This window comes from Pelobates fuscus, chromosome 10, assembly GCF_036172605.1.
Source record: "Pelobates fuscus isolate aPelFus1 chromosome 10, aPelFus1.pri, whole genome shotgun sequence".
Lineage (NCBI taxonomy): Eukaryota > Metazoa > Chordata > Amphibia > Anura > Pelobatidae > Pelobates > Pelobates fuscus.
In genome coordinates this window covers 77,811,516-77,827,381 of record NC_086326.1, presented here as the reverse complement: position 1 = coordinate 77,827,381, position 15,866 = coordinate 77,811,516, and the positions used below count along the sequence as shown (strand labels likewise).

Here is a 15,866-nt window from a genome sequence, read left to right as displayed (position 1 = left end):
ACTCAAATAGCAGGAATTCATGATAACAAGCTATGACTACAGCAGATTTGGGGATTTGTTTTGTTTGTTTTCTCCCAGATCAGCTTTTTTGGCCTGAATTTTGAATTTTCATAATAAATCGGCAAAAAAATGTTGCATTTATTGAATATCCCTGTTGGAAACACACAATGAGAGAAGGTGAAAACGATATGACTGCATCTCTGTTTACCATAGTGTAATCCTTGGAATAATTATTTAATCCTGGGAATTATTAAAAAACATTTTCCCAGTGATGTTTTAAAGTCCACAGGGATTTCTGGATGAAATGTGAATAGCCCAAACACATGCCTGATGCCATTTCTACAATGTAACAACTGTGATTGTCTTGATTTGATACATTAGCAAACATTTTTCATGTCCTGTTAGAGTGTCTTCAGGTCTCATCATAGGCTGCCCTGCTACTATAGCTACCTGTAAACATCTAAGTGCTATACAGGTTACAATGCCTTTTAGATTTAAAGACACATTTCAAGCACTAAAACAACTAAAGCCAGCTGCAGTGGTTACGGTGCCAGGAGTGCCCCGGTGCCATCAGAGTATAATCGTCAAACTGTTTCAGCATAATTTGACAGTTACCTGGGTGCCCATTCTTTCTCCACAGAGCTGGAACAGCTGCGTGTCCCTTTTGTTCAATACATAAACAGATTCAACTCACTGCCGGAGTCTCTCAACTAAATGATGAACACATATATTGACATCCATTAGTCTCACAAGACTGCAGAGTGGGTGCTCAAGGGGACCCAAGTAAATATCAAAGGGTGCTACAACAGTTAGACAGATTACACAGGTAAAGTGCCAGAGCACACATGGCATCATAACTAGTGTTCTAAGATCTACCATGTTTTCAGGGACATATGTCTGTAAGTCAGTATGAATGTATGTCTGCATATTATTATGAACGTATGTCTGTGTGTATGTGTATATGGATGTCTGTATGCATGTATGTCTGTATATATGCATGTATGTCAGTCTGAATGTATGTCAGTCTGAATGTATGTATGTATGTATGCCTGTATGCCATTATGAATGTATGTCTGTGTATGTCTGTATCCCATAATCAATGTATGTGTGTATGGATGTCAGTATCTGTATGTCTGTCAGTATGTCTGCATGTATGTGTGTGTATGTATGTCGGTGTCTGTATGTATGTGTCTTTATGTCCTTGTGCATGTGTGTCTGTATGTATGTTAGGATGTTTCTTTCTGTCACTATGTATGCCTGTGTGTATGTCCCAGTATGTGTGTGTCAGTATGTATGCCTGTATGCATGTATGTCTGTTTCAGTATGTGTGTCTGTTAGTATGTATCTGTGTCCTTTTGTATCAGTGTGTGTGTGTGTGTGTGTGTGTTTGTGTCTGTGTCCCTGTGGGCGGTATTTGGAGGCGGACCCAGTGCAGTGGCGGATTCCACACTGCGGATTCCCCCCCCGAAAAAAATGACGGTCTCCCTCTCCCCTGCCAGCACATGCAGGTTCTAGCCCTGCAATGTGCCTGCGGACCGGAGGGGAGATCAGAGATCTCTCTCCCCGGTCCGCAGGCACTATGCTGGCAGCCGGTGGGAGGAGGGAGAGAGGCCCCGGAGCTCAGCCTGCAGCTCCTCCGGGTCCTCCTCTTGCGAGCTTGGAGCGTTGCCGGGGTTACCACGGAAACGCTCTAAATCTCGCGAGAGTGAACTCTAGCCCTGGAGCTACGGGCTAGAGTTCACTCTCCCCACTGGAACCACCAATGAATCCCACTGGGACCACCAGGGATCAAGAAATGTCCCCCCCTCCTCCCAGTAAAGGTAAGAATGGAGGGGGGACATAATTAATATTTATTTTAATTAAATAAATGTAAAAAAAAAAAGCATATTATAAAAAAAAGCCCCCCATGCCTTATAACACTCTCACACCCTACACACACATTGCCCCTCCCACACACACATACACTGCAACTGTCACACACATACTGACATACACATACACTGCCCCCCTAACATACACTGCCGCCCTTACTCACACACTGCAACCTTCACACACTGTCCCCCTCACACACACACACACACACACACATTGCACCACTGCTCCTATGCCCTGTGACAGCCCCATTTCCCAGCAGACCTCAGGTAAGTTGTCAAACTGTTCTTAAACGGTTTGACTACTTACTCTGGGAGGGGGTCCCGGCACTATTGGCACCATAACCACTACACTGAGCTGTAGTGGTTATTGTGTCTGGATTATTTAGTTAAATAATCTACAAGTGCCCCTCCCGAGATCAGGCTCTGGATCCGCCACTGACCCAGTGGGCATATTTGGAGGCGGGCCCCAGACCCTGAGCTGAGTTAGGGGCCCCAAAATTTCTGGTGGCGGCCCTGCATATGTATCCCATATACATATTGATGTGCAACACACGAAAGTGTTGCCCTGTGGTGTATAAGATTAAAGGAACACTATAAGGTCAGGAATACAAATGTGTATTGCTAATCGTATAGTATTAAAACCAAACTTCCCTTATTTCCAGCATCAAGCGGGTCTGCCACCGCTGGCCCCGCCCCAATCCACCTCAATCCACATCAGAATTGACAATCTCCGCTGAGATCGGAAAGGTGGTGTGGCCAAACACCAGCTTGGCCAATCAGCATCACTTCTTAGAGATGCATTAAATCAATGCATCTCTATGGGGAAAGTTTAGCATCTCCATGGGGTGCATGGAGACACTGAATGTCAGTACTGCACACTGAGCAGCACTGCCCCAGAAAAACCTCTAGTAGCCATCTGAGGAGTGTCTATCTGAAAAGGCAGGATTTACAGCAAAAAGGCTGCAGGGACATACTATACTCATCAGAACAACTACATTAAGCTGTATAGCACCACTTCAAGTAGTTTTGCAATGAAGAATTCTGCAGAATAAGCATTATACATACTGCAGATAAACCTTTTTCATGCATTTTCATAAATGACAAAATTATGTGTGTCCCTGAAAACATGGTGGATCTTGTAACCCAAACTATAAAAGAAGGCTATAATGGTTAGAGTGTTTTTATATTAACTCATTAGCATGTAAATATTAATTTGTTTAGTACTATTGGACTGTCTTGGAAATAAACTGTAAGAAGCTTCTCAATCATTGCTATTAAAACTTTTAACAATATTTATAGTCACGTGTGATTTACTTAGGAAAACAAGTGTTAAATATCCCAAAATGTGTGACTTTATATCCTTTAATACAACACGGTAATTGAAGAATGTAGTAGTGTTTTTAAAAGGGACTCGCTAATGTTTGAGTCAAATGTATCATACAGCAGAGGGAAGTCAGTGCTAGCCTCAACCTTCACTACTCCCTTCTTAACTCTTAGAAGTCTACTTAACCCCTTAAGGACCAAACTTCTGGAATAAAAGGGAATCATGACATGTCACACATGTCATGTGTCCTTAAGGGGTTAAAGGGATTCTCCAATGCTAGAGAATCCTGGAGTGCCCCCCATACCATGTCGCTCAAGAGGTTAAAACCCCTTCAGCTACTTACCTGAATCCAGTGCGACGTCCTTCGGCGCTGGGTCAGGCACCGCCTACGCTCCTCCTCTGCCAACAGGCGAGAACTTATGTGCATGCGCGGCAATGGCCACATGCGCATTAGACCTCTCCACAGGAAAGCACTATTTAATGCTTTTCTATGGGGAAAATCTGACGCTGGAGGTCTGTGAGGACGTCCAGCGTCCGATAACAGACCAAAAGTCCGTTACGAATCCGGAAGCGCCCCCTGTGGCTGTCTTTTAGACAGCCACAAAGTTCAGTCTTAGAGCTGCAATGTAAACCTTGCACTAAGTACTAAAGGGACACTGCACTCAGACTACTTCAATTAGATGAAATGGTCTGGGTGCCTAGTGTCCCTTTAATGGAACACTATAGGATCAGAAATACAAACACAATTTAGCCCCCCTTAAATAAAAGTAAAAACTCACTTTTATTCCAGTTCCGTGCAGGTCCACCAGATCTGGCCACCCTTGATCTGCCATCTTGGCTGACATCAGAATTGATCATCTTAGCCAACCCGATGCTTTCTCTTAGGAGATTGGCAATTCTGATCATCTCAGCCAAGGAAGTGGGGCGGAGCCACACATCAACCTGGCCACTCAGCATCTCGTCTTAGAGATGCATTACATCAGTGCATCTCTATGGGGAATGTTCAGCTGCTCCATGCAAAACGTGGAGATGTTGAATGTCAGTGCTGCACAACATGAAGCACTGTCCGTCTGAATGACCACTACTGGATGAGGTGTCCCAAGGCAGCAATTTAAGCACTCCCTTTTCTACGAAAAGGCAGTGTTTACATTAACATGCCTGCAGGGACTGGCTATACTCACCAGAACAACTGCATTAAGCTGTAGCTGTTCTGGTGACTATAATCTCTTTAAAGACTACAATGTCAAATAGCAGATTAAATTTAATGTTGAAAAATGCAAAGTTATGCAGTTCAGCATTAAGAATACACAAGCAACGTATACCCTTAATGGAAGCGAATTAGGGATAACACACGAAAAGTACTTGTGTTATAGACAACAAACTACGCAACAATGTGCAATGTCAATCAGCAGTGTCCAAGACCAGTAAGGTATTGTCATGCATGAAAAAAGGCATTCATTCTCAAGACGAGAATATAATTGTGCCTCTTTATAAATCACTGGTAAGACCACATATTGAATATGCTGTGCAATTTTAGACACCTGTTCTAAAGAAGGATATTATGGCACTAGAAAAAATGCAGAGACGGGCTACAAAATTAATAAAAGGAATGGAACATATCAGCTATGAAGAAAGGTTAACAAATTTAAACCTATTTAGTTTAAAAAACGTCACCTGAGAGGGGATATGATAACATTATACAAATATATTCGGGGCCAATACAAACCATTTTGTCGAAATCTATTCACAAACCGGACTTTACATAGGACACGAGTCCATGCGTTTAGACTGGAAGAAAGAAGATTTCATCTAAGGCAAATTAAAGGTTTTTTTACTGTAAGAATAATAAGGATGTGGAATTCTCTGCCTGAAGAAGTGGTTTTATCAGAGTCCATACAGATGTTTAAACAGCTACTAGATGCATACTTGCAAAAACAGAATATTCAAGGATATAATCTTTCAATGTAGGGTAATAACTGCTTGATCCGAATATATATCTGACTGCCATTCTGAGGTCAAGAAGGAATTTTTTTCCTAGCTTGTTGCAAAATTGGAAGTGCCTCAAACTGGGTTTTTTTGCCTTATTTTGGATCAACAGCAAAAAAACAAATGTGAGGAAGGCTGAACTTGATGGACGCAAGTCTCTTTTTAGCTCTGTAACTATGTAATGTATTTCAGATGAGATTATTTTTCCTCAAAGATTACCTAATTAGTTCACATATCTTAATAGATTGCAAATGATAGTTAAACTTTCCACAGCACACATATTGCCTGAACAAAATGCAACATACAAGGTTGGTAGGGAAGACTAGGAAGGTTTTCAGTGTTCACAAACAATTCACTTAAATACATATGAATTTATTTAATTTATTTCTTTACAAATTAAAAGTTGCATTGGCAAAACACACAAATGAAGAAAAGACTGGAATATATATATGTATATAATTTATAATTTCCCCTCTTTAAAATCAACATGACAGTTAATACTAAACATTAGTATACATCGGCTGCCAAGGTCTGATTATCCAGAGGCATCTATGAATTTTTATTGACTATTAACGGGATGAAAAAGAAATAAAAATACTGACAGTAAACTACAAGTTATTTCCCATGGTGCATAAACGAATAAGCAGATTCCTGAAGAAGGTTCTCCCATCTGAGTCAGCAGTCGTCTCAGAGCTCATTGTCCTTCTCTTTCTCGACAAAGTGACATTAGAAGGGCAGAGGCATAAGAAAAACATATCTAACAGTAGTATTTACTAAAGTGAGAATTCAAAGTGATTTATAAATTTAAGGCCAGAGTAGCTGAACTGAAAGTATAGCCGACAGAGAATTTCTCCAGTTCGCTACTTTTACGTTACATTTGAAAATTGCTTTGAACTCTTACTTTGGTATAGAAGCCTGTAAGAGTACAATAATGGTACCTTAAGGAAAACACACAGTAATTATGACTAAATGAGCTTTAAGCTTGGTCGATCCACTGCAGTATTCAGAATGTACACAAGGTCGCTCTCACTCGAAATCTCTTCCCGTTTAAGTTAGATGATGGCATGTCTAAATTCTTTCCTGTGCATATTGCAAAATATCTTGTGTTAAATAAAAGTTCAGCTTTTTCATGAATTGCCTGCTGGTCCCAATCCTTCCATAGCTACATAGTGATAGAAAGAAACAAAACACCCAAAGACAATTAAATCTACGTAAAGCATCTTATTTTTAGGTATGTCACTTTAGTGGTTTTGACCTGTTCTGTGTTTGAGCATAATATTGTCCCTCACCTTAAAGTCCTTGCTGTTGGATGAGTAAAAACCTTGATCTATATAAGAATAAAAACTCCTTTCAGAATGTTTTATGACTTTCTGCATTCCACCTTCTCTTCTGATGCCTGTATTTAAATGTGATAATAAATTAACTAAATTATTTGTGCATCAGAATCTATTTACTACATAGTGTATATAGTGCTAAACTCCAGATTGCTGATAAATGCAAGTTAAATTATTTACAGCAGAAGTCATGACAAGTCAGAGAGTGCCTGAATGAAAGCTCAGATGTTAAAGTGAAAGGCTCCATTAGTAAACAGGTCTTACAAATAAATGATTTAAAATCCAGAACATTAAAGCAGGATGATTTAATTTTGTATAGAAAAATAAAATATTGCCAAAAGCCATCTTTAGAGTGGGAACAAATAAGGGTTAAGTACGTTTCGATCAGAACATAATCTTCAGTTCTAATATAGGAAACCCCCTGGAGATTTTCCCCTCCATTATGTAGGTGATGGTATGATGATTCCTTAAATAGGTAGGCTTAAAACCTTATGACAAGGTTAAAAAAAAAAAAAAAAAGTGGAAGGAACAAAACACTCAATACACCCAGTAACGGCTTCAAAATCTTAATTGATTTAAAAGGAATTCATCATAGGTTATTGGAAATATTTGATCTTTGTATATAATGTCCAAGCAAGTTAATTTCTTTTCCAACAAGCATCACTCATTCTTTCAATAATGGACCATCGCACGTAGGCATCAACCAGTGTATGTCAACGATTTCTTCCGAGCAGAGAATCTACTACATTCATTTCAACAAAACTAGCAACCAGAATTCTTCTACGAGCCTCTTCACAGCTCGATAAAGGAGAGATTTAACCCATTGATTGGATTTGTCTTCCTAAAATATTTTAGGGGAATTCTCTCTGTGGGGATTTATTTCTAAGAAAGAAAGAAGAAAAATTGCATTTATTTGTGGGAGTCCTGGTTGCAGTAGCAGAGTTAAAAAGACCAAGGTGGTTAAGTAAAACTTCTCAAATGTCACTGAGGAAGTGCACCACCAACTCTTTATCTCTAACTCAAAAGTTGCCGGATTTCCTTGTGCATGTGACAGAGGAAGTCTACATATGAAGCTCCTCCATTGAGGTTCTTGTCTTCCACCAGCAGGCGCTTGAAGAGCATCTCCAACTTGTCATCTTGTTTAACAATCAGCAGCTGACAAGAAATTGAGAGATTCAATTAGCAAAATAATGTTTATATTTATAAATATTTAGAAGTAGTGTTATGTACTCAATATGGCAAATGTTAAACTATGTCAATCAGTAAATTAGCCCGATGCAGGTCTCATGGGTTTTAGTAAAGTCAATAAACTTTTTTGTGTTATACAATGTGTGGTATCATTGTATACTCTCCACCAATCTAGGCTCCTACATGCCATTTTCAAAACAACAAGCTTGGGAATTGGGAAGCAATAGATACATAACCAACAGGAATAATAGTTTTCATACTCTGCTGATTTTGCATATATCGGTCATGTGTTTGGGAATTTCAACCTTCCAAAATGGTTAAATAAAGGGGGAGAGGGAGAGAGGGAGAGAGAGAAAAAGAGAAAGAGAGAAAGAGAGAGAAAGAGAGAGAGAAAAAGAAAATCCAAGAACTTTAACCACTTCTATAAAGGTTATGATGCTAGGAGGTAAAGAGGCAATAGTTTTTTTCAAGTGATTTGACTGAACCGGAGTATGCTCCAACACCCAAAGCCCACATCCTTAGCTTGTGGGTCATACTGAGGAAATCCAAGTGTTTGTACAGCATGAGTATGTAGTGATATAGAAGGATTTGGTTATACTGAATTACCACAGTTTTTTCAAGGTTTCAAAATATTGCCCACTCATTCAGCGCCACTAAACTGACAAGTCAAGGACAATCTGATTGCAATGATTAGGCGTGGCCAAAGTCTCTTATACAAAAACGCTAACCTCCCCTCATTGCATATTATACTTCTAAAAGGAAATGTCCTAATTACAATGTATCGTGTTGCGGGATGTGTTTTTGGTACTGGAGAATCCTCCATTTTTTTTGGCCAAAAATAGCTTGACAGAAACCTGGAGGAACTGAACTAATATTTCCTAACGTCATCACTACTAGAATATACTGTAGAAGCATTGATGCGTGATAAGTCCCTTTGCTCGTGCCTTACCTTCATGTATCGTGGCCTTTGTGCTCTGAATGTTGTGATAATTGCATGCATTTTTCTAGAAATTGGATTATCGAGATTTGGTAGAGTATTCTGTGAAAAAAAAAAAAAAAACAATGAAAGCACATTAAAAACAATAATTAGACACACCCCTCATTTTCAAGACAGACATCTGTAGCAGTGGAAATAAATACCACTACTGCAATAACAGATTACGCAGTGCATTTTATTCTTAACTTTTCCCACACTTTACATCTACTCTGCACAACGTGTTGCTTCCCCCAGTATCTGCAGCACACACAGGGTTTTTCACTAATCACTAGATTTTCTACGGATGGTAGATGGAATGGGTTTCCATGGGGGAGCAACTGCATGCAAGTCTCAAATCACCAAGTACAATGCCAAGCGCTGGTGTAAAGCACGTCGCCACTGAACTCTGGAGCAGTGGAAAAGTGTTCTGTGGTGTGGCGAATCACACGTCTTTGTTTGGAAGTCTGAGGTGCAAGTCTGGGTTTGACGAAGGCCAGGAGAATGTTACCAACCTGACTGCAGTGTGCTAATTTGCAGTGGTTGTCCCTTACTTCCGGTGAAGGGGAATTTCAATGCTTCAGCATTTCGGACAATACTATGCTTCCAACGTTGTGAGAACAGTTTGGGGAAGGCCCCTTTTTATTTCAGCATGACTGTGCCCAGTACAAAAAGCAACATCCATGAAGAAAGGGTTGGATGAGATTGGTGTGGAAGAACTTAACTGGACCTTAACCCCATCTAACACCTTTGGAATGAACAGGAAAGGAGATTGCGAGCCAGGCCTTCTTGTCCAACATCAGTATCTGACCTCACAAATGCTCTACTGGATGAATGGGAAAATATTCCTGCAGAAACACTATAGGGTACCCACCCGCCGCCAATTTGTAGGGGCCGTTTTTTAGTTTAGTCAGTTTGCTTACAAAATCCAGAACTTGTAAAATATAGCATGGATTTTGCAGTCTGAATAGCCATGTATGCAGACAGATGGTTTTGCCTCATTCGGTATGTGGCAATTTAGAATTGAATTACTAATCCCATCAGTCTTTCAGACTACAAATGCCAACTAACCCTAACTTCTACTTGTAACAGACAACAGACAACCCCTCCTTTTGTCAGCTACAATTGCCACATCCCAACACAAACCTACGCCAATACATACACAAATTAAGTCTAACATGCACCTACCAGGTTACAGTCGATCTGGCTGAAAGAGGACACACCAAAGAGGTTCTGGATCAGGGGCTGCTGCACGTTTGCCCCAACCCATACAAACAGGTTCAATCCATTCTCCAGCAAGTACACTTCGCCTTTGGAAAGACGTTCTTCTGATGAACGGATAGCTACGGACAAGGAGTCACTGTCTGGGTCCAATTTGGACTATTTAAACAAGGGAAAAAAAATAAATAAAAATCATACATGTATGAGATTGGATTAAACCTAGAGTACATGAAACTAATGTGTTGTATATCCGAAGTAAGAGAACTGCAGCTAGAATGAAATACTTACCAATGGCAATAGCCTAGGATAGAAGAAGACATTTGAATCCGCAACATCCATAGATAAGATAAGCTGCCGGATGTAAGCTCGATCATCAACAGACACCTCAGGCCCAGGCTGCAGTACATCACTTTTAAGCACACAGTTCAAATAAACAGGAAGTAGCTTCATGCATTCTGGGAGTATGAGCTGCCACAGAGAATAGAAACATAATAAGAAACTATTTTCTACAAAGGTTTAACCCCTTAAGGGCACATGACATGTGTGACATGTCATGATTCCCTTTTATTTCCGAAGTTTGGTCCTTAAGGGGTTAAAATGGAGCAAATGCGTATCTGTTTTTTCTCAACACAGGTGGAAGAATCAGTCAGCAGTCATTTCAAAGGGTGTTCTAAAAGAAGTCCTCTCAGCATGTCTGAATATTATACTGACATACATATTTAAAATATAAATGTATACACATATACACAGTCGATACAGATAATCTGTGAACTTTCAGGCTGATAGCTGGTAACTTACCGATACTCTGTACATTTACCATTTAAAAAAAAGAAAATTCTACACAAATCTACTGTTAAATTAACATGTTTATTATGATTTATTTTTTTTGAAAATTTTTGTTTATAAAGTGGTAAATTCACAAAATATGCATGGCAGTCCGATGTTTTCAAGAATATTTATTGTTCCTCTCCCTTCCCCTTAGTATATCCTGATGAAAGTCCCATAAAGGGACTGAAACGTCGATCCCATGTTTTAACCTTGCTAATAAAAGAAGATTTCTAGTGAAGACCGCGAGCGCTGCCATTTCTACTATATACATATATATATTTATTTATTTTTAACATATATAGCGGAGAAGAGGAATTACATAAAATAATTATTCACAAGACGTATTAACCCCTTAAGGACCAATGACGAAAATAAGCATCATAAATAGACTTGGAGATTATATTTGTAATGAATTGCAATTCGTACGAATTTTCACCAATTAAGTGATCGTATGAATTCCTGATTTTCCAACCATCATAAAGACTAATTAACGAAACAAACATCTTGCTCAATTGGCGACCATGTTTGTTTTGATTCGGGATTCCAAATATGGCGCAATTTTTTTTTTATAATATGATTGATGTTTAGGGGACAGTCACTAAGTGTTTATTTTATTCACATATCAAGTGAGATTTAGAAGGAATTTTTTTTTTTTTTTTTTAAATGAGCAGTAAAATAAACAAAATCTACATTTTTCTTGATCTGCACTTGATCTGTGAACCAAATGGCAGAAAAATACATCTGTGTACTGAAAATATATAAATAATAATTATGTATATATTTTGCAGTAAACTGTTTGACTAATTTTACTGAATTATTTTATCAAAAATGTCTTATTTCATACAATGTGGTTCATCCGAAATATATATATATATATTTTTTTACCAAGCACAAGTCTAATCATAACAAACTAGCCTTTGAAATTACCTATATAAAAATGGAATGCCTCACTCATATTTAACAAATACAAGGCTTTAGAGCTGCAAATGCAAAACAAGCAGTACATACGGTTCAGACAGTTATACTTAAAAGGTTATGAATGAGACCCACTTAAGATGTGTAAAATATATTAATTCATTTAGGCATAACTTTCATTTATAGATTTATAAGTTGAGGAAAACTATGTTGCATGAACAGATTTGATGTCCCACAATTCTGGATTCTCTGGCAATTTGCCACAATTCATAATTGCGTAAATATTCCCCGTTGCTTGTACTTCTAGTAGTAGTCTAGATCACCCAATAAACCATCAATGCATCTCTGTAAGAATTTATGACCTGTGTCTGCCCACAGATTTTACGCACTTGAAACTTAAATACTTCTTTCGGTCTACCAGGAGAAAACGTTAAATGGGTGGTTTGGTGTGGTTACCTGGCCAGCAGATGAAGGGCTTGCACAGTTCTTCCTATAGCAGGCTAATATTTGTGCACACTGATTGATCAGTGTGTCACGGACAGTCTTTGTTGGAGAACTCAGTACTCCACGATAAGCTGCAAAACAGGTTAGATAGCATTCAATAACAGTAATCTTTTAACCAGTCTATTCAATGCTCTATTCAAAAATGACACTATAGTCACCAGAACAACTACAGCTTATAGCATTTGTTCTGGGGTTTAGAATCATTCCCTTCAGCATTTTTTTAGTAAACACTGTTTTAAAAAAAAAAAAAAAAAAAAAAATGCAGTGTTTACATTACAGCCTAGGGATACCTCCACTGGCCACTCCTCAGAATGCTACTAGAGGTGCTTCTTATGGCAGTGCTGCACTCCCATTCAGTGTCTCCTCCCTCTGCATGGAGACACTGAACTTTCCTCATAGAGATGCGGATTGGTCAGGGCTGTACTAGGGTTTTGCTGGCTCGGTCCCTGATCTGTCTCCTTGACAAGCTCAGCCAATCAAATGCTTTCCTATGAAAAAGCATTGTGATTGGCTCAGGTCACCACTTCTGATTATGTCAGCCAAGAATCAGGGACAGAGTCAGCAGCAGCAGACTGGAATAAAGGTAAGATGTTACTATATTTACGGTGGCCAGGGAGGCTAGATGGTGTTTTTAACCTGACCCTATAGTGTTCCTTTAAATCAAATGTGCACACAATATTCTGTATACAATTACAGGGGAAAAATGTTGGTAAAATAATGCTACAACATCCTGTTTTTTCATCTGCATTTTCTTCACATTTACACTGCAACATCATGGAATCTGCTATCAATTGCAATCCCTTAGATTGGCAGCACACACATGGCCTACAATGTTATTATAACAAGCCTGCCACCCTGTGTGTGAACTATTGCCAGCTATGGAAACACTGAGAAACTGCTTTACACCATGGGTAATCATAGGAACGCCTTTTGAAACCCAAAGCTAGGGTGTCGCTAAATATTTACTTAAATATGGATTAGGGTACAAAAGTAAGCAACACATAGAGAATCTCCCCCCCCTCCCCCTCCCCACAAATTTACAGAAAATTAAGTATAGTTATCGTGACACCGATAAATCTCCCCTTCATATATCCAAGCATAAACACTTACCAAATTTGGCAAAGTAGTTGATAAGTGTGTCAGTCTCGCAGTTTCTGTAGAGATCTGCCAGCTGTGCACAGCAACTCAAGGCCATGTTGTGAATTCTGAGTCTACGCTCACCTCCACAGCTGGTATACAACACAGCACACTAACAGGGAAGAGAAATGTATTGCTTTTACACAATAGCTATACAAAATACACAAATAGCTATACAAAATATAGAGCATCATTAAGATAAATATGGATTTAGACAAAACACTATTCATTCAAAGCCAAATACTATAAAAGATATTATTCACCCTAAAAAAAACTGAACTTAAAATCTGTTAAAATATTCTACCTGTAGAAGTGCCCCCGTGTCTTCATTTAGTTTATCATCATGTTTAAACTCCACAGTTACAGTTTTGTCACAATCCAATCCAGCAAGCTCTACATCTGTGGTGTTGCTCATGTAGAAAGCACCGAAGAAGTCTGTTGCACGAATGCCTAAAAGAAAATATTACACTCTCGCTTATTGGGAAGAACAACTTTATTTTCTAAACAGATTATTGTACACTATATAGCTGTGGCAGTTATACACACACACACCACAATTTGTGAACTCCCAGAAAAAGAGAAAAGGGTATATGATTATAAGGACACTTGAGTGGCTTGACATTTAGAATTGTCAGACATTCATTCAACTGGATAGTGAAACTGGTATCAGCTAAGGTCAATGGAACTCTAAAAGACTGAACCATGTCAGTGTTGGTTTGTCTGCCAACGGGAAGTGATTCATGCAAATAGACCCTTGTTGTGATGGAAGCACGGAGAAGAACATTTCTCACAAAACCTTTTTTAACCCCTGAAGGACCGGACTTTTTTTGCGATGTTGTACATTTGCGACCAGGCATCTTTTTGACACTTTTGTGGTGTTTGTGTTTAGCCGCTCTCTCATTTACTGTTCCCATACAAATTATATATTGTTTTATTCAGGACAAAAGGGGCTTTCTTTACATACCATTATTTATATAATCTCATGTAATTTAATTTTTAAAAAAAATGAAAAAATATGATGAAAAATTGAAAAAAAAAAATACACGTTTTTTGAATTTTATGTGAAAAATCTTTTACTCATCTACAAAAGCGAATGAAAAAAACTGCTAAATAGATTCAAAATGTTGTCCTGAGTTCAAAAATACCCAGTGTTTACATGTTTTTTGCTATTTTTTTTGCATGTTATAGGGCTATAAGTACAAGTAGGATATTGCGGTTTCAAAACATACATTTTTAAAATGTATCAATAGTGACATTGTAACACTATTATCTGTCATAAATTGCTAAATAACACCCCACATGTACATATTTTTTTAAAAGTAGACAACCCAGGGTATTCAATATGGGGTATGTCCAGACTTTTTTAGTAGCCACTTAGTCGCAAACACTGGCCAAAGTTAGCGTTCATATTTGTTTGTGTGTGAAAAAAGTAAAAAACTAAATTGAACGCTAATTTTGGCCAGTGTTTGTGACTAAGCGGTTACTAAAAAAGACTGGACATACCCCATTTGCAATACCTTGGGTTGTCTTCTTTTGCAAATGGTATGCCATCATGGGGGTAATTCTCATTCCTGGGCTACCATACGCTCTCAAAGGCAAAGTAACCAACCTGGCCATTTTCAATGTAGAAATATTTGACCCTGTAACTTTCAAAAACGCTATAAAACCTGTACATGGGGGGGGAGGGGGGGGGGGGTCCTGTTCTACTCAGGAGACTTTGCTGAACACAAATATTACAAATAGTGTGTCAAAACTGGAAAATGTATCACAACAATTATATCATCAGTACAAGTGCTGTTTGTGTGTGAAAAATGCAAAAAAAGTCACTTTCACTGACAATATCATCGCTGTGATATGTTTTACTGTTTTGAATCACTAATATTTGTGTTCAGCGAAGTCTCCCGAGTAAAACAGTACCCCCCATGTACAGGTTTTAGGGTGTCGTAGAAAGTTACAGGGTAAAATACAGTGATAGCAAATTTACATTCTCTGGACTTTTGGCCTGGGTTGGCAGGCAGGTCCCTTAAATTGCAATCAATAAAATTACTTAATTATGTAAAAATATTACATAAATACGCACGTAGAATTTAAATATATATGCATATTTATATATTTGAAGTCTACGTGTATATTTATATAATTATTTATGTAATTTTGTATATGGACATATGAATAGTTCACATTCTTTTTATTTATTTATATATACATAGGTGTATATATACAATTTCATTCTAAGTGTATTTTGATATATATATATATTAATATCAAAATACAGTTAGAATAAAATTTCGTATAGATATATAATTTTTTTTTAATTTATTATTTTTTTTTTTTTTTTTTTTTTTTTTTTTTTTTTTTAATTCTTTATTTTGGTTGTGCACGGAATGACCAGACAGCCGGCATGCGCCACAACAGCGACATCCGGTAGAATAGGCAAACAATGGTATTACACGTTATGGCATCTAAAATTCAGGCACATTTTTTATAATATTTAAATGATCTCTAATACAACAGTTAAGGTTCACGTTTGGTTTGAAATATGGTAACATAATGCACGTCATGGAGACCTGGTTAGAGAAGAG

At 38.2% G+C, this 15,866-nt stretch overlaps 1 protein-coding gene across 6 annotated transcripts in view; it reads right to left on the bottom strand.

The window, feature by feature from the left end:
- Window positions 1–5,535: 5,535 nt before the first annotated feature.
- SEC24C (SEC24 homolog C, COPII coat complex component) overlaps window positions 5,536–15,866 on the bottom strand; it is a 54,685-nt gene continuing 44,354 nt past the window's right edge. For all 6 annotated transcript variants that reach the window (XM_063434665.1, XM_063434667.1, XM_063434668.1 and 3 more), the window contains 7 exons: window positions 13,589–13,734; window positions 13,258–13,396; window positions 12,100–12,218; window positions 10,189–10,368; window positions 9,868–10,059; window positions 8,656–8,745; window positions 5,536–7,673 (listed from right to left, as the gene is read on the bottom strand). In XM_063434665.1, coding sequence (XP_063290735.1) covers window positions 7,533–7,673; window positions 8,656–8,745; window positions 9,868–10,059; window positions 10,189–10,368; window positions 12,100–12,218; window positions 13,258–13,396; window positions 13,589–13,734 — 1,007 coding nt within the window. In that variant the 3' untranslated portion in view covers window positions 5,536–7,532. The remainder of the gene's footprint in view (window positions 7,674–8,655; window positions 8,746–9,867; window positions 10,060–10,188; window positions 10,369–12,099; window positions 12,219–13,257; window positions 13,397–13,588; window positions 13,735–15,866) is intronic.